Source organism: Saccopteryx leptura, chromosome 1, assembly GCF_036850995.1.
Source record: "Saccopteryx leptura isolate mSacLep1 chromosome 1, mSacLep1_pri_phased_curated, whole genome shotgun sequence".
NCBI classification, from domain to species: domain Eukaryota; kingdom Metazoa; phylum Chordata; class Mammalia; order Chiroptera; family Emballonuridae; genus Saccopteryx; species Saccopteryx leptura.
In genome coordinates this window covers 276,850,243-276,870,789 of record NC_089503.1, presented here as the reverse complement: position 1 = coordinate 276,870,789, position 20,547 = coordinate 276,850,243, and the positions used below count along the sequence as shown (strand labels likewise).

General features: G+C 36.5%; 1 protein-coding gene across 13 annotated transcripts in view; it reads right to left on the bottom strand.

The window, feature by feature from the left end:
* SOX5 (SRY-box transcription factor 5) overlaps positions 1-20,547 on the bottom strand; it is a 1,089,507-nt gene that overhangs the window by 30,002 nt on the left and 1,038,958 nt on the right. For all 13 annotated transcript variants that reach the window (XM_066354437.1, XM_066354444.1, XM_066354418.1 and 10 more), the window contains 2 exons: positions 15,231-15,408; positions 5,294-5,439 (listed from right to left, as the gene is read on the bottom strand). In XM_066354437.1, coding sequence (XP_066210534.1) covers positions 5,294-5,439; positions 15,231-15,408 — 324 coding nt within the window. The remainder of the gene's footprint in view (positions 1-5,293; positions 5,440-15,230; positions 15,409-20,547) is intronic.

Sequence of the window (20,547 nt, the reverse complement as noted above, 5' to 3'; positions counted from 1 at the left end):
CCCAATACATGTAATAAAATAGATTTCTAACAGATACTACAGTATAGGGATCTTCTTCCTAGAATATAACAACATTGAGAGTGAGAGAAACGGGCAGGGACACTTCTCATCTATTCTTCATTTTATTCCAGAGTATTGGGTTGCTACTACAGTCGTATTGCCCAGTGGAATGTCCTGTAAGGTATGGGTACCTTCAAACACAAAGTCAGAACCTGAGGATTCAGTGATTGCCTGGACAAAACTTCCATTTGGATATTGATCAAGCAAAGTGGGTGTTTTTTTACAAAACAAATATATAAGGGTCTTCTTTCTGAGTCTTCCTACCTGTGAAGCTTACTTATTCAGCCATAACACTAATTTGTAAAAGAGCTGTGTGGTAAAAAGATAACATAATTTAAATATACAATCAGGCTATAATTAACCAGAGATGACAATTATAAATAACACTATGTCCCAGAGTTTCCAAGAAACCTGACATACACAGTTCTTGGGTATGTTGAAACACTTCCAAGAAAAGTTAAGAAATGAAAAATCTTTTAGAATTCCTCAATTAAAATGTGTTTTAGTAGAAATGACTTACATTATGTGTTTTAGTACATATTACTGAAAAACATCTATCCCTTTTTCTTCACACCTCTAATTGTTTGCACTGTCCAATTACAGCTTTTCAGAATTAAGACCTTTAGTTGGGACAACCATATCAATCACTTGAAATGTAAAGAAAAGTTCATGTGTATAAGGTTTGTGGACTCAAAAAAAAGAGATTTCTACTACAGTATTCCAAAGATCTGGATCTGAATTTCTTTCTCTTTTCCTTTCTCCCAGCTCCTTTATATCATTTTCTCTCCTTTATCACACCCAATCCTTACATTTCACATACTTTCTAGGGTTAGTAAATTGGGAGTATTGTTTTAGAGAGAGAATAAAAACTCCTTTTGGGATTCAAATGATATGAGAAGATATAGTGCAAACTATAAGAGGAAGTTACCATATATTGTTTGTCTTTCATTAAGAACTACAAAGCAAGCTTCAATAGTGGAAAGGAAGGTCATTGAGCTAAAGCCTGCCAGGCTTACACGCCTCTGCTATGAGGAAACAGGGACACTGGAAGGTAGGCTTCCCCCTCGCTCCTCTAAGGGAGGATTCAGTCTCTTCCAGCCCTGCTCCAGCCACCTATGACCTAACCTTGCCCAGAAAGCTGGGGTTTGCCACTGAAGGCTGAAGGTGCCCAGGGCCATCGGCCTCATCTACGACACTGTGGATGAGCCTAGGGTATTTCTTCCAAGAAGCAGTAAACTATTTTGCCTGAATAGTCAGGTCTTTTATTCTTCCCTCAAAGATCTCTGTTGTGGGTGTTGATAGTCCTATTCTCTGCTGCTTTGCTTAATATATAGAGTTTCCTTTATCCCTCCTACCTCAATGCCCCACTCATATTTCAGGCTGGGACCTACTCCTAATTTAGAGCTCTCTTTCCCCCTTTTGCCAACTTCTATTATGAATCTACCTTTGCCACCCAGCTTAGTGTATCCCAAGGTTCTCTTTACCATGCCACAGTCGCAGAGCTCCAGGGAAAAGCAACCTGGTCTCATCTCTCCAGGCAGAGGAGAACAGAAGCTCCATATCCATGCATGCTGCAAATGGCTTTTCCAGTCTACCTGAATCATTACCAGCTAGAAGCAGCGGTCATTGGGACTTGGACATGAGCTGCAACGTATAGAATGGTGACAACAATTCCAGTGCCATGTGGACTTTTCCTGGACTCCTGCTCCCTGTGACAGCTCCTAACAGACTGAACTGTGGTTGGGTTGCATTTTTCAGGGATTTGGCATGGTGATGGGGCCAACTTGGACTTGGTGAACATGTTAAGGACACTACTCTTTTATGGATTCTTGCTGTATTGGCCAAGAGTTTGCTTAAAGGCTTTTAATCACTGTAAAAAAAATAGAAGACTGGATAAAGAAGATGTGGCACATATACACCATGGTATACTATTCAGCTAGAAGAAATGATGACATCGGATCACTTACAGCAGAATGGTGGAATCTTGATAACAGTATGCGGAGTGAAATAAGTGAATCAGAAAAAAACAAGAACTGCAGGATTCCATACATTGGTGAGACATAAAAGCGAGACTAAGAGACATGGACAGGAGTGTGGTGGTTATGGGGGGTGGGGGGAGGGAGTGAGGGAGAGGGGGAGGGGGAGGAGGAGGGGTACAAAGAAAACTGAATAGAGGGTGACGGAGGACGATTTCTCTTTGGGTGATGGATATGCAACAGAACTAAATGACAAGATAACCTGGACATGTTTTCTTTGAATATATGTACCCTGATTTATTGATGTCACCCCATTAAAATAAAAATTTATTTATAAAAAAAAAGAACTACAAAGCAAAATATCAAACCAACTATTAATCTACCTATGCTTTGGCAATGATAAAGTTGGGTGACTATAAAAACCTATTAAAAAGGTACGTACAGTACTAGGAAAATACACAATATCTATAATGATGTCACTTTATGTGGAAGAACAAGCATCCACCTTTGTCAAGTCGGGTATATAACCAATCTCATAGGCTAAGAAATATAGGTTCTTATTCAATTCATATAGGTTGGCCTACAAATATAAATATGCCATGATTATGGTCAGAATAATTTTATCTCAGCTCTAAACACTGTAAAGGCAGAGGATATATTTTCTTATTCAGTGTAGTACTTGAACTGCTCAGCACCATCCCTAACAACATAGTAGGTGCTAATGTTGAATAATTACTAATTAAAAGACTTTGACATCATCTCATTCCCATGCATTGAACAGATACATGTGGATCATTGATATTGTAGAAGTAACACCCAAGCTAGTTTAACAGAAAAAGCTATCGCAATAGTACCTATTTCTAAGAGAGCTTTAATTTCATTCTCAGGTGTCAAGGATAATTTAAGGCAGAAACTAGTTCAAACTGAACTGAAAGTTCAAGTGCTGAAAAGATTTTTCTACACATTATAAGAGTTTGCCGTGTCATTACAATAATAAAACTGCTCCCCTTCATATGTTAAGATTTTCACTTAAAAAATTAACTATGAAAACATAAGATTTTAATTGAAGATGTAACTCAACTGAATTGAAAGTGCATGGTGAACAGGTTGGAGAATGAGAACCTTCTGGAGAATTAAGCCATCTTAATTGACCAGCAGATTTTTTGGCAAGTATTACTTCAAAAATGGTCTTTTTATAACATTATTATAATTCTACAATAGAGAAAGAAAAATTGAAAGCAGCAGCTTTCAACGGAGGCAACTCTGACTTTTGTACTTCAAATAGGAGTTGCTAATCTGAGAAATAAAATAAAGTGTGATGGCAGAGGTGGAACAAGAAGTAAAAGGGAGGTCCACTACCAATGGACAACTATGGAACAAAGTGAATGCAGATGGTTCAGCTCCTACTACTTAATCAGAAGGCTGAGCTCAGAAGGCTGAGCAGTCACTGGAGCCAGCAGAAAGTCATGTGTTAGAACAACAGCTGATCTGTATTAGAGAAGATTATCTCGCAATGCCATGGTGGAGTGCCCGGGATTATTTTATGTACTTCTATTGCCTTACAAGCCATCAGCACAATTATTGCCCTCCTATGTGAATGCCGGATCTGTAACCAGAGTTAAACAGCACACTGCTTAGGGGCCTCAGAGCTTCCTGAAGATGTATTTCCATACCATCAAAGTGCTTTTAATGGGCTCCCTGATCCAACCACAAGACCTGTTTTGCAAGTCTATAGAATTTAGGATGAAGGCTTCTTGTCCAAAAGGGTTTAGTCGGTTGTCACTTGACAATTCCCAGGCAGCACAAGGGAGGAGAAGGAGGGAGATAGGTAGAGTTGTTTCTACTTTGGAGGATTAAATAGAAAAAAAAAAGGTACAGATGCTTGCTGAATGCAACCAACTGCTGTATCCACAGCTGAATTCAATGCGCTTAACAAATAACGGCAATTTAGCTAGGCTTGCGAGGAATAGCTTGAGTCACTTTGCATTAGCGTCTGACTGAGTGTTAAACTCATTTCTACATGGGGAACAGAAAAAAGGAATTTCTGTTCAAGCATCCTTTCAAGAACGTTTAAATATTTGAATATAAATTCCTTTATGCTTGCTATCATTCCTTCTTAGCACTGTCACTTTGCTTTTCCCCTTCCCTCTGGGGCTTAGCTAGAAAAATGTTGTGCCCTTCTTGCTGCACCAGTGCCTTCTTCCATTGTGAGACTGAAAGAGATGATATACTGACCCTCCAGAAACAGAACAGAATTGCCATTTCTTCAACCTTTTGACCCACGTTGGGACCAGAAAATGATACGGTTTTGACGGGTTCATGCCTACACATTTCCTTCACTATGCAGATTACTAGATTCTTAGAGATTCTATATAAAATTCCTTGTAAAACCTGGCAAACCAGAAGGCTATCCAAATTAGCAACTGCTCATTCTGTACAATACATTTTTGACTCATATTTCCTGTGATAATTAACTATCAAGGTATTGCTAAGTAGCTGATCATTTTCCCTCTTCTCTGTTGCATCTATAACTAGAGAATTGTTTAAAGAAGATGCAGTAACACTTTAAAATTTCATTCCAAAACATATCAAGCACTACTAAAAGAAGTGCATCAAGTTTTATAACTTATAATACATTCCTGAATAAAATACAATCTAGTTCAGAAAAAGATTTAACATTGTTATATCTCAGATATATTCAGAAGTTTCACTGGGCTCAAGTAGAATATTAATGTCCAAGTCTTAAAAGTCGCATTTTGTTGTACAATAAATTCAAATTTTCCAATTGTTCAGTCACCTAAAACTTGACAGTGGTTTGCATTAGAAACATATGACAAGCTCGGGATCCTGGATACTTAGACTGTGAGCGTGGGTATCATCCAAGCTTATGCTGGTTAAAGAAGATTCATCAGTTTCAAATCCAGCTCATTCCCAAATGCAAGTTAAGCAGCTCTAAAGCAAAACTTTCACTCAGACTCAGACATCTGAAATGCCATTTCACTTTAATACAAATGGATGGCAGAAAAGGAGACATTCACATCAAACCTTCAATAAGGTTTGGAGACAGATACAAGAGAACTGTAACCCTGCCTGTTTGGGGCTGGGTTTGATTAGGATGGACATGGAGATTTCTGTATTGACCAAAGAAATAAGAGAGGAGAACCATTATTCTGATATGATGAGAAGATGAAAATAAAAAAGAAAAGCACTTAAGAAGTTTAAGTAGTTTTGGGAAGTCAGTTACATTCTGAACTAACCTTTTCTGTCCGGCAGTTATTGAGACCTAGAGTATTCACAACAGCCACCTTCCCATCAAGCACCTGCTGTTCCCGCCGAAGTTGCTCCTTCATCTGCCGAGCTTCTTGGATGGCCTTGGTGACAACATCATGGTCATTTAAATAACCTGAAGATATGACAGAACAAATAATATGTTTTGTACAAATGAATGGATAGGTCAATCGTTAACCATAACAATCACTTCTTTTTTGGGGGTGACGGCTAGAATCTGGCATATATTTCTCAAAAGAATCTGTCTAAATGAATGAATCAGTAATTAAAAATTTTTGTTTTATTTATTTATTTTAGAGAGAAGAAACAGAGAGAGAAAGAGAGAGAGAGAGAGAGAAGAGGGAGAGGAGGAGCAAGAAGCATCAACTCCCATATATGCCTTGACCAGGCAAGCCCAGAGTTTCAAACTGGCGACCTCAGCATTCCAGGTCAACGCTTTATCCACTGCACCACCAAAAGTTAGGCCTTGCATAAGTAATTGATGCTGGCCAATTCACATAGTTACATGAACATTGTGTCAAACATCTGTAATAAAAATATAATATTTAAGTGAAATAAATTTGGAAAGATCTTTAAAATATAGTTTTTAAATAAACTCTTTTTAGTTAACTGAATATTTTTTAGTACAAAAATAACACCTGTCTTTAAGTTTTGTTCATGTCAGGATTATTTGAATGTTACCATAGGATACAGATATTGATAATTATCACTATAAGAACTGACAGTCTCATAGCATTAGAAGGTCTATTTAAAGTTTATGTGTAGCACTTTTAGGTTGTTCTTTACAGAAAAAATAAATCATTATTAACTGTCAAAGGAGAGTATTTTGCTCCTGAATCCATTTATGGTGAAATAAACCACAGGTGGCAGTGATTTGCTATGGATACATACTTGAAATAGTTAAGAAGCTAAATTTTAAGCACAGAATGTAACAAAGTGCCTGTAATTATATAATTAAAAAAAATTGTGGCTACTGGTAAGTATAGTCACACTTAATTCACACTCTTAATAAGATGGTCAAACGACCATCTTGTATCTGTGTATCTGTAGCTTTACAATCCAGTTAGCCAAAATGAAAAAAAAACAAACCACCAAAATATAGCTTATAAAGAATAACAGGTGTAAAGAGCAAAACTAATTTTAATTTAATTTTAACACTGGGTATTTATTTATGTGATGCACATAATTGTGATAATCCCAATGATCTTAAGGCAGAATACCTACGAGAAAATGCTGTTTTGCAAATATTAAAAGGAACGCTAATACTTCACCTTTCGTTCTCCCTATCTTTTAACTAGGGCATAAAATGGCATAAACTGAATCTATAATATGAAATTGCCCAGAAAAGGGACTTGTTTGTGACATGCGGCTAAATCTAAGCAGACCCATTGGTGAATTGTGACAGATGGAGGGGCTGTGAGACAGAAGGCAGGCGCTAATCACACATACAGTGACCGGCTTGCCTCAGCATGTTCCATGGGTTCCAGCAAACTTTACACCCTAATCCATTTTTAGAACAAAAACATCTGGGCCATAAATCCTCTAATCTGCCAAAACACACTATTAAATCCCCTGATTTGTTGAAAAACACTAAGATTAAAGAAAGGAAATATAAAATGGCTAACTGTCGTGTTAGGAAAGTGTTATTAATACTATTTCTTTGTCTCAATTATGAATGTTCTGATACTAAAGAGCCTTGTCTAATCATGTCAGATTACACATCCTCATTGTATAGCTTAACTCTTCTATCTGATCTGCTGATTGCCAAAAACATGGAATACTTTCTTGCTGCTTAAATGTTCCTATTGAAGAAGCTGATGTGAGATTAGTGCAGCACTGCCGTCCCCACCCGCCCTTACTGTGCACAGACCAGGCCTTGTCCTCTGATCTCCTTCAGGCAGAAAAGATAAGTTCCCATGTAGTCCATACAAGAGCAAGCTGGAGCTACTATATGGGGTGAGGCAAAAGTAGGTTTAGAGTTATAAGCAAATGGAGTACGAGAGTTTATTCTTGTGTTTTTATTTATCAATTATATTATTTTCCATACAATCAACTGTAAACCTATGTTTGCCATGCCCTGTATATTTTGCTTTTCAGAATTAAATTCTCTGGAACTTATTGAAAGAATTAAACATCCATGCTCTTTTAAATAAAATATGAATTGGAAACAACTTTTTAGACTGAGGTCAGACCTTCAGGATTAATATTTACTTTAAATGTTGGTTGTTTTTAACAGCACATTATTCTGACTTGAACAACCTTCTTAATGGTGAAATAAACCACAGTTCACATTCCTGAACTATTCTGTTCATAAACACTACCCTTCTAGAAAGAAGTTCAGCTCTTACATGGCAGTGATAGTCTTGGTGTATGTTCATTTAGTAACATCCTAAGAGGATCAGCTACCTGATGTCACACAGTTTTGTAGTCTATTTAGCTTCTCCACAGCACAGATAAATGTGAAATGGTTCAGCACATGGCATTGAATAAAAATATGAATTTGTTATGCTTTTTAGGTGCTGCTAAGAAAACACTGTATAGGAGAAATGATTAATATAGACACAGAATCATTGTAGATGACTGACTGATGTATGGTCTGTAATGGCTAGTTTCAAGTTGAGGTGTGTGTGGAAATAGGTGTTCACTTTTAAGTAAACATTCTTGCTTTTAGAGACTCGAGTTTTAACTTACATGCTATATGAAATTCTAACATTTGTATCTCTTGGTGTTCAATCATAAAAGCCATTTATACACTACAGAGTTGAATCTTAATGGCATTGTTTGCTGGTTCTTTACATTTTGTTCTTATCGCTGTCACCAAATTTTCAATCTTGCTCACTCCCTCTCTCTTAGCAGTTGGTCCGGGCTCTGATTTTGGTAAAGGCCAGTAAAGCTAAACTTTCACCTTCCTACTCCTCCCTGTAACCCATTCTTACCCAATGCTCACTTCAAATCTATCTCCATTTAAGCCTCTTCCTGCTTCAGTGAAAATGATGACTCTAATTTCATTCAAGGCAAATTCCTTACACTCATGTTCTAGACTCCTGTACCTCACCATCAGTTACTCTCTTTGACATTGGTCATCTCTCTGTTTTTCTCTCCCATCACCACCATGTCAACTTGTATGTACTTAAGCTTCTCCTCCAACCAACAGTCTCTCTCTCTAATATTTGCTGTCCCTTATTCTTAACCTGTCTCACTATTTACCTTCTAAGCTTTGCAAAGATACTCTCCCATTCCTTCCTGACACTTCCATTCCTTTTATAATCTTGTTTCTGCTTCCTTTGTTCTTTGAACTGCCAAATCCAAAGGGCATTTTCCATTCCTTGCAGAATGGCAGCACTGATGACCTCCTCATTGAAATTCCTTCTTTCTTTCTCATCATAGCACTGGGTCCCCTAACCTCTCTGACTCCTCCATCTTTGTATCCTTTCCTGGGATCCTTTCTTTCCCAGCTCTTTAAATTTTGCTGCAGGTTTGAACTCTCAGGAGAAGTTTTAGAGTTGGACAAATCTGAACTAAAATCCTAGCTTTTCCACTTAGCAGCTATATAAACTGCCCAAGTTGTTTTACTTTTCTAAGTCTCAGTGGTCTCATTGGTCAAAAGGGGATCATACTGACCAGACACCACATGTGATGGGAAGATTAAATGAGTTAATATAGTTTCCTAGTATCATAAGTGGTCTCTGTTATTATTCTGTAGTGGTCGGTTTATTTGCCAAATAGCATTAGTTAAAAGGTAAAATTTGGGTGTTGGGTTAGATGGACCTGGGTTTCTAATTCTAGGATAGTGTGATAGTTGACAAATTATAACAATATCACTGAGTTTCCATTTCCATCACCTGTAAAATAAATGTAAGGTCAATGGAAAAATTAAATAACACACGTGAAGGTGTATATAAACTTGTACCTGAGGAGACAATAAAAAATGTTTAATTTTTTCTTTCTGCTTTCATTTCTTTTCTATGCTTACTCTCAGCAGTCTTGTTACATGGCTTTAACCATTACGATAATGTCTTCCAGGACATATTTTTTCTTGTTAATAGAGAAGTTCAATTAAATGGAAGTCCCTCTTCAGAATTCAAAAAGACCTAAAATAATCACCTGATACATTTTATTCTTCCTTCATTATATATGGAGGCAGCAATTTTATCTAAAGGCATGATCAGAAGACAGGCAGGTGTGTAGGAAAGGTTTAGTGAGCCTCAATCTTAGGAGGGAAAGAGTGAGCAGAAGCCAATATGTTTCCACTTAACGTCTCAGATGAGATGTGGGAAATGCAGGTTAGAAATCAATATAGTTGTGTAATTCTGTAGCATTATAAAATTTAGCAAGGTTTGATGTCTTATGCATCAGTGTTTCTCCTTAGTCATTATCAACAAAATTCTCAAAATTTAAAAAGGCCTTTTTTATACAGTTTCAAGGGCAGAAAAAAAATGGACAAATTAGAAAGAATAAATCTTAGAAAAAATAAAACCTAAACACAATTTTAGAATGGCTGCCTCCCAATAGGAAAGGCTATTAAAAAGTAGAAGGGGAAACTGAAACTACTTGTAATGAGTTAACTTGTGTCTCTCAAAAAAAATATGCCTGTGTCTCATCCTAACCCCTGTGGCTGTGACCTTATTTAGAAATAGAGTCCTTGCAGATATAATTAAATTAAGGATCTTGAATCAAGATCATCCCTCTATTTGGGTGGGCCTTAACTCCATGACAGGTATCCTTATGAAAGAAAGGAAAGAAAGATCTGTTATACAGAGACACAAGGAAGGTCATGTGACTACGGACACAGAAATTGGAGTTATGCTCTAAAAACCAAGGAACACTAATGACTGTCAGCAGCCATTAGGAGCTAAGCAACAGGCATGTAACAGACTGTCCCTCAGAGACTCCGCAGGGATCTAACCTTACTGACACTTTGACTTTGAATTTTCCAGCTTCCAAAAAGTGATTGAATAAATTTGTTTTCCACCACCCAGTTTATGATTTGTTGAATCAACCTTAGAATCCAATATGTCACAATTGGTCCTCAACGTAATCCTAAGAATTAAAGGGTGATTCCTAGTATTGTAAAATATACTGTCTGCCTCAAATCCTTCCTGATTCCAAGACACATGTATCTGTCTCTGAAGCTCCTCCATTTAACTGCCCTGTGAGTCCCTGCAACGTAACATGTCTAAACCAGAACTCATCATCCCACGGCCTCCATGTGTTCTTTTGACATCACACCTTATTCCAGCTGCCCACGCAGCCACATGGGGGTCATGAGAGATAACTCCTATAACTATATCTACAGATAGCAACTAAGTACAACAGCCCTGTGTCTTCCTCAGCTTTCAGATGCGCTTCTCCAGTCCCATGTCCTCTGCTTTTGCTGAAGCCACCTCATATCTCACTTGGGCTCACGCCTTAACCTCCTAACTGGTTTCCCTATCTTTGCGCTCCATGGATCCATCTCCTACTCTGTTTCCAGATAAAGCATTCCAAAGTATTCCAAAGTAAGAAATTTGGATCATGTCCCTTTACCTGATTAAACACCCATCCCTTGGTACCCTAATACTTAAAGGAACACTTCATTAAGATGATGATCTATAATATTCTGTGAAGAAAAATAATTCATATTCAAATAAATATGGGAAATACTAATTAAAATTAAAAAGGTTTCTTCATTGCACAGATCCTCTAAGATAAATTCTGAACACTTTAAAATGGCCTAATAGTCTATGATGTCAATTCTGCTGACCTTTCTTGTGTCGTGTCTTGTTGGTTGCTTAGGAGGCCTGCGCTGATGCTGCTCAGGACTATTTCCTGTCCCAAGGACCAAGGACAGGCCTTCCTCCCACTCACCTCTGTTCCCAAGCTTCTCATTGTCTGAAATATTCCCTCTTCCAGGTGTGTGTGTGAATTTACTCAAATGTCCCCTCTTCTGTAAGGACTTCGCTGACATACCACGGAAATGCTCCGTGACAACATTGGTACTTCCCATTTATATGCTCCTTCTAAACCTTATAAATGCTTTTGCTGTCCCATTGTCTTCCCTTTTGCTAAATTTGCCTTTCATAACAGTCTATGTACTAACTACTTGAGGGCATTTTTTTTTCTCTTTTAGTTTTTTATTTCTTTGGCCCATGGAAGACTGTTGAAAGAATAAATATATATTTCTAAGTTCCAGTTTGATAATTCCAAGTTCATTGATTTTTCTATGTTGTTATGTCAATGGACGCCTCATGATATGTCACAGATTTATTAAAATTGGAATTAACAGATGCTATGAGGGCCATGCACAGTCTTATTTACTGCATGTTTATTTTACATGGAGTTTTCAGCTATAAATATAAATAAGGGCACAGATGTTTCAAGTTATTTTCAACAAATATTTTTTTCCTATTTTTGAGGTCATATTATCATCAAATTTTTGGAAATCTGATATTTTTTCATCAGTGAAACCTCACAAGAATTAAATAATAAATATAAAAGCAAACTGTAAAGTACTTTGTAAATGTTAACTTCCAGATGTTGATTGATACCCCTAACTTCCTAATAATCCAACGGCTTTCTATGTAACTATTATAATATTTTTGTTCAATAATTTAGCCTCATAGAAGGTTTTCTTATGTAAATGTATTTGAGGTCATGTTCTTCTTCATGTCATCATATTTTAAATTAGTAAGTTGTAAAAATAAAGTACCAAAGTAATGAACCTGAAAATATTTCCCTTCAAGTTATTGAATCTATGTGTATCTACATCATTTGCTCAGGTAAAATTTTTACTTATCAGGGTTACTGTCCCTGAAGAATGAATGGTAAGAATAATATGTTCCAGAATCTTCCAAAGACATGAGAGTACAAAGACTGTAGGCATCTAAAGCCTCTGTTCAACACTCTCATCGCTTATCCTAAAGACTCAGCAAAATGTATAACATAGAGAAGAGGCTCAGTGCCCGCTTATTGGATGAATGAGTGAAAGGTTAAGTAGATGGCTGAGAAGAGCGAGTTATAAAGACAGACCACCATTGGCAATAACTGAAAAGAAAGCATCCCAACCCGGAGACTGATTGTAAGGCCTCCTCCTCCACTGGTCTGACTTTGGGCAAGTCACTAGGTCTTTATGCAGATTTGTTTCCTTGAAATTGAAACAGAGGTAATAAACATAGAATAACAGAGCTATACTGTGATAGAAACTTACTGAGAACCCCTGGTAAGCACCTAGCCACTTTAGGCCTCTGTTCCTTATCTGTAAAATGACAAGTTTTGACTATATAGATGACTATATAGTTATGATATCTGGTCTCTCTAGTTAAGGGTCTATAATTCTAACCATAGCTGCAGTGAGAAAGTAGATGAAAAATGCTTTGAAAATATTTAAAAGTGTTCTATCTATGTGCAACTTAAGTTGAAAAGGCCAATAAGAGAAAGTTAACATCTGGAAAAGAAATTCTAAAATCATCCATCATTCTTCTGAACCATTTCTGTCTTTTAAGGATCCCTTTCCTTGAAGCTGCCTGTCACTTGCCCACCATATCAAAAGCATTCCTATATAACATACTTTAATATCAGTCCCCGACCTCAAAAACTCACTCTGTATTTATAGCTGATAGGGATAGGACCAAGATCCCCCCATCATTAATGATATCTTCAGTTATCTTTTCATTCACCAATTTCCATGCTTTATTAATGGCATAACACATTAATTCTTCTTGCAGGAGTGACCTTTACAACACCATTAATGCTCACAGCTTTTATCCAACTACATTATTACTCATTACACTTTCAGCTTTCAACATCTGCCTTTGTTGAAAAGAGAGAGGTAAATTGGAGTGGCCTCAACTCCTTGGAAGATATGAGGGACGTGAATGTGGGGAAGGGATGTTTCAGGAAACAAAATAAGAAAAGTTTTAGTAGGGGTGACTGTCAGATGATAAATGTCATTAAATACATTGTTTTATAAAATATTTTGTCATACTTAATCCTTGGCATGCTAAAGTATAAAATCTTCATATGATAAAAATGCAAATGCACTGGTATTTCATTAGTATAATATTCTAGTTCTAATGACATTAAAAAAGTAGCTCATATACCAAGACTGTGATATTTATGAGCCTTCATGTCTATTATAGAAATAAAGCATTCTTGACCAATAAAATATTTTTTTCTTTTACCTACTTAGGACGAGAAAGTGAGTTTTTTCTTGGTGTGCATTTAGTATATTGAGCAGAGGAACTGAGAGTTCAACCACAACAGAATGATGCATAATTATAAAAAGCATATCTACACTCCAAAATTTTTTAAAACTTCTCAGAACCTAAGTTTTCATTGTTTCTTTTCTCATGGTTGCCGCCGGCCGCACACTGACTTCCTCTTGGCAAGTGATCTGGAATTCGACTTTGTGAAGATGGGAGCAATGGAAATGCACCTCTTCAGCTTTCTTTATATCCATCCACAGTTTCTCCATAACTTTACCTTTGTTTCTTCATTTCCATAAATCTCAGAAAAAATAATGGGCTTTCCTCCTTTCCAAAGTTAAAAGTTTCTTGTCATCTCTTCTCCTTACTGAGTCATCGTCCATGTATGTACTCATTTATATTTATCTATTCTAAAATCTGCCTCCACTCAACCTTCTTAAAATCACCTCTTAATACTAAGCTTACACAGGGACTGGTCTATATATCAATTGTACTTTCGTCCCTCATAGCCTTCAAATCTTTGTATTTGGAATTCTGCTAAACTCTTCTACTAAAACCTCTATCTGAGTCTACTTAGCCATGAACTCCAACTAAACCCTAAACTTTTCTTCTACACATTCTTTAACTTCTCTGCAGAAAGTGACACCATTAATAACCTCTCTTTCTTAACTATTTTTTTCTTAGACTAGATACCATGACATTGCTCTATCTTCATTCTGATTCTAAGATCCTTGTTTGCTTTTTGTCAGCTTTCCCCCTAAAGATGTGTGGTAGTTTTAGATTGTGTCCACAAATACTGTGGCACTCCTCCCTTCAGACATGAAGCCTAATTCCTTCTTTTTCTTTACATTCTAAAGTGTTTAGGAATCTATCTCTTCTTCCAGGATCCATTTGAATTAGACTCTCCGCAGATCCTTAGCCTCCCGTGAGCCTTCCCTAGTAGAATTCCACACGCTTTTCTTTATGACCACATGACTGAATCTGTGCTCTGGAATGTGACTTGTTATGGCTGAATTGCACTATGAGGCTACTTTTCCCCCAACTAAACACTGGGCTCCTTGAGGGCTGGGTTCTGCTAGCCTTCTCATAAGTGTATGCAAATAATAAACATATCAATAAAGGTGGGTGTAAGTAAGTATTACACTGTGATGTATGTGTAAGTTAAATATGAAACATTGAAATTTTTAAAAAGCTTTTTTCTATTGTTTGGTTACTCTGCTGAAATGACAATTATGAAAAAATAAAGTTATCCAATTTTACAATATCTTAATATGTTTAGGTAAATTTCAAGCAGTATACTAAAGAAACCTCACATCCTATAGTTGACTGATAATCCAGGCAGAAGGTATTTCATTATTATGTTATTGTGTACATATCACAAAAAAACAGAAATAAATTTCAGTGACGAAAAAGGCAAGTCATGTAACAACAACATTCTTGAACCACCAATCTCTGTGATTAGTCATTAAGCTGCTTTTATATAAGCTTAAGAACATCGGTTATAAACATAAGCAATTCAATTTGATTTTCAGGGGGACATTATAACTTGGAGTTCAGTTATAAATTTCAATTGCATGTTTAAAACAAATCTATGAGATTCATCACTGGAAATCTTGTGTGGACCTAAAGCCATGCACAGGGTAAGCATAAGTTGCCATTAAAAATGATTTCATTCAATTGCCATAAATAAAAAATCAGCAAGAAGAAAAGAAACAGAACTTACCTATTGTGCTAACTCTGGCTGAAGGACTAGCTAACGCTGCTGGGACAGAGGCTTTGAGGGGGCCTGCCCCACTGTTTATTCTCAGAGCTGGCATATGGGGAGAGGTGGGTGACGTGGGTGATTTGCCATCAGAGGTCTTGGGTTTAGCTGATAGGTTCAGTGGCTGTGCCACTTCATCCTGCAATGATTATTAGAACATGAGCTGTGACAAGGAAAAGCTGATTGAAAATGTCTAGAAAAACACAGGTACAGTGCCTGTCATTTCCCATCAAGTTACGCTACCAATCAGTGATCTTAACATTCAATCTGAATATTACAAATGTTTGGTCAGCTGTCAAAAACGTCACTTTTAACTACATATTATGAAATACCTTTCTTATAAGACAAAGTAAACATGCACTTGACTATCCAGAAAGCATATAACTGATGTTACCAGTAAAAAATATTCTGAAAGAGCTATCATTTGTACTATTCATTTTTGTTGAGAGACAATGTATAGTTCATATAAAATTATGACACAGAGAGGTTTTTTCCCAACCTCGAAAGAACAAGGTTGAATCTCAAGCATCTTTGTACCCTGGTGTTTAGGTAGAGTGCCTGAACGCTCACGGAGGCATTAAATGCCATGCGCCTCTGATCAGACCCGCTTTCCAAACTAAATACAAAGAAGAAAACTTTCTAACTCTTAGAAAATAACTTTTTTCTTAAGTTTCACAGAAGTGCTTTTGAGTTTAATCTAAAATCAAAACAAACATAATTAACGTTATACTAATTTATTTGCAACACTGTTGTATAAACACTTAACATTACATTTCTAATATCCAAATTTGTTTTACAGATTTTCCTTACAGCTTAATACATGCTGGTACAAAGGTTTGTGTGTGGTCAGTTCAGCAGGTATGGTGATTTTCAATTGTTCTATGCTCAAACAGGTCAAGTTTACACAGCTTACATTCTATTTTATACTTATCTATATTAGCCCTTACGGGTATACTTATCACTTGATTTATTATCACAATATATGAGTCAGATATTAACATTACATTACTTTTCTTTCATTACAAACAAAAAAGTTATTGTTTTTATGTGCTCTTAAATAGTAATATTGTATTGTTTATTTGTATTTTATTGTCAACATTATATTTAATTTTACAGACATATTATTGTAGAAAAAAATAGTTTCCACTTAGCTACTGTTCAATATTCATGAGTTAAGAACATAAAAAATATACCAGTAGTAGTAAGATAACCTGTCAAAAGTGGAATGATTTAGAACCAAACAGTGTGATTTAGTGACATGGAAACATATTAATAAACATGTCAATAAATGTGTACAAAGTTTTATGTATATGTTTACCAAAAAATCACTGATCTAGGCACTTTATAAAAGTGAAAAAAGATATAATATTTATTTTGAATTTGTATATTTTATAGTGGTTTCTTGTTGTTAGATTTTATAGTTAGCTTCACTTATAAAACCCATGGATAGGCGAGGGGAAATGGCTGTGTGTTCAATTCTATTTTCTATTTCATAAGAAGAAAACAATTATTTGAAAATCCATGAGATAATTCAAATGGTAATCTGGGATTATGTTAGATGTGTAATAAATTAAAGATTATTATACCACATTTATATGGATTCATGGCATCTTGGAAGGAAGTAAACTAAGATAATTCATGACTGGCCTAATATATAATTTTGAAAAATTTACCTTTTAAAAAAGTACCGGGGCAAAATCATTCCTACATTTTTCTTTTTTTTTTTTTCATTTTTCTGAAGCTGGAAACAGGGAGAGACAGTCAGACAGACTCTCGCATGCGCCGGACCAGGATCCACCCGGCACGCCCACCAGAGGCAACGCTCTGCCCACCAGGGGGCGATGCTCTGCCCATCCTGGGCATCGCCATGTTGCGACCAGAGCCACTCTAGCGCCTGAGGCAGAAGCCACAGAGCCATCCCCAGTGCCTGGGCCATCTTTGCTCAGATGGAGCCTCGGCTGCGGGAGGGGAAGAGAGAGACAGAGAGGAAAGCGCGGCGGAGGGGTGGAGAAGCAAATGGGCGCTTCTCCTGTGTGCCCTGGCCGGAATCAAACCCGGGTCCTCTGCACGCTAGGCTGACCGGCCAGGGCCCATTCCTACATTTTTCAATTTGAACATTTAGTTGAGTTGGTCAGCCACATCCTTATATCAGATACTATGGTGGGCAGAAATCCAGGGGTATTGTGTCCTTTTTTTACTCTACTCCAGTATGAATGACTACTTCACAAAATGTGGTCCATGGGCCAGTACCATCAGCCCACCTGGAACGCAGAGGAAAGGCAAAGTGTCTGTCCCAGAAACTCTGAGGCTGGTGCCAGCACTGTGTTTTAAGCATTTTCCAGGTGATTCTGATGCACTAACATCTGAGAGACACTGCCTTATATAATAAGCAGAAGGATTATTAAAATATATATTAATTGGCATAAAATTCTTTTTTAAAAACTTTAAAAATGTCCTCAATAGAAGGAGGCAATACTAATTATGTAATATTATCTCAATATTTAAAATTTGATCAGAACACACCATATATGCTAATAATAATAAATAAGAACATGTATATATGTATAAACTAAATGCTACTGAGATTCAGTGAACCACTAAGGATTAGAATCCTGTTATTGAGCCAGTATAGCTCATCAGATAAGAGCTTCACTGACTGTTTACTGTGCAGCTGTAAATATTCTAGGCACTTTTCCCCTATCAAATGTCGCACCTGCTTACTACCTCTGGTGTGAAACCACTAGCTTTTTTCATGACAGACTGAAAACTCCCTTTGACAGCATCACAACTCTCCCAAAAGCTTTGAGAGGATGCTTGGAGAAACTAAAGGTGGCTGTTTCACTTGACTGTGTAGAAAAAGAAAAGAGGAGGGGGTATATTCACGGAGTTACTACCGAGATTTATGAGCACAGAGGAAATAGAGTGTGAGTGTGTGCAAAGGGGACAGTGTAGTGGAGGAAGTTGATGCTGATGGGGTGAAACGTCATGGGCTGCCATCTGGACACCAAGAACGATGCCATGAGCATGCTGAAAAGTGACTACCCAGAGCAGTTAGAGCAAGAGATCCCCTGGAACTCTTCATAGTCTCCTCCACTCAAGGCAGCACAGATGTCTGAAAGCCAAGAGGTGCAAAGCCCTAAGGACAAAATAGAGGTTGACAGTTCCAAAGTTGATAGAAATGTCACTCATAATTGCCCTTTTGTTCTCTTTCATTGTGTGACCAGAGTAATGCTATACTAATAAGAGCCCCTATACCAAAAGCTTATTCTTCATGAAGAACACAAAAATTACCATACGTATGCATTTTCTATTAACTATTTTTTACTTATAGATAAAAATTTAAAAACCTAACTATAAAATACAAGTGGAATATTCATTTGTCACATGCATCCTTATAATTATGAATATGCAAAATAAACACCAAATGTAAGGCTTTTAAATTTTATTATTTAACTATCTCATTTAGGAGAAGTGAAAAAAATTAGGATGATTACCCTGTATTTTTACATAAAAACATATATTTAAAAATTAAGATAAATAATATACATATAAACAAATATAAGTAATAGTCAAGTTCAAGAAAGCATTGGAAAAGAGCACTTCTATCAAGTATACATCAAGCAGCAAAGAAAGCAGTTTCCTTTTTATTACTAGTCAAATGTTAAATTACATTGTCATTTCAAATGTTTGAAAGTAGCACATATCATATTTATTTTATTTATATATAAAGTGATAGTTTAAAAAAAATTTATGTGTCTCCTGAATAGCTCCAAACTATATATAATAAATTAAAAGCAAATATTAAAACTATAGTAAATGTGTAAGTTAAAGTAAGCAAGTTTTAACTGACAGAAGCCTACTTATTTACATTTAGAGAATTTTCAGTATTTCCAATCATTTATTTAATTGTCAATACTATAATATCATTAATAACCTGAGAGAAGAAACTAAGGTTCAGAAAGTTGTAATGAATGCTGGTTTTTGGACTCAGCATAAAATATTCTTCCTTTACATGACAAATTTAAACATAAATTTAAAAATATGTTGATGGAATATATTTTCTGAAATTCAGGCTTAACCATATTAATATTATACTACCACAAAATGGTCAATCGACATGCAATAATAAAATGAACAAATATACAGATTTGCTACTGTATACATTTGTTTCAAAATTGAGGCAAAAATCGACTTATTTCCTTTATTATTACTATTATTATTATTATTTTTTTTTTGCATTTTTCCGAAGCTGGAAACTGGGAGGCAATCAGACAGACTCCCGCATGCGCCCGACCAGGATACACCCCGCACGCCCACCAGGGGGAGATGCTCTGCCCATTTGGGGCGTTGCTCTGTTGCATCCAGAGCCATCCCAGCGCCTGAGGCAGAGGCCACAGAGCCATCCTCAGTGCCCAGGCCATCCCTGCTCCAATGGAGCCTCGGCTGCGGGAGGGGAAGAGAGAGACAGAGAGGAAGGAGAGGGGGAGGGGTGGAGAAGCAGATGGGCGCTTCTCCTGTGTGCCCTGGCCGGGAATCAAACCCGGGACTCCTGCACGCCAGGCCGATGCTCTACCACTGTGCCAACCAGCCAGGGCCTATTTCCATTATTTTCTATGCTTTTGTTCCTTACAGTTTATAGCATTGAAAATTTTCTTCCTTAATACTAAAGAGTTAACTTAGATTATTTTTTGAGAAAAACTACCAAGGGTTTATAATATTGAGAAGAATACTATTTTGTACATCCAAATACAAGTTTTAGGAACCTATGCACGTGATAGCTTTTTCTAATAAAGAATGTTCTAACCTTAGTTGTCTGGGACAGAATGCAAAGCAAGTACAATTCAAACAAACATAATAGTTCAGACATGTCCCTTTTACTTACAGCTACTATAACTTGTCTGAAAGCAAACATTTCACTTAGTATCAGCTTGTGGTCACAATACTAAAACTATCATGGAGGTCCTAATGAAACTGTATTCCAGCCAATGAAAACCCTTACATGTATAAATAATAAATTAGATAAGGAGATAATTTGATGCAAATATATAGCCTTAGATACATTGGAGAAATACCAATTGTCATCATGAATGCAGGCATTATTCCTTGCATACTTAGCCAACACTATAAAATACAAAGTTAAAATATATTTCATTTAGATGGTTTTCAAGTATGTTCATTCTAGAAAAATGTTGCCTTAACATTGCTGTATAATATTCATATTTTATAATGCATAAGGACCAAATATATTTTGAATATTGTTTACTTATAAAAATCACAC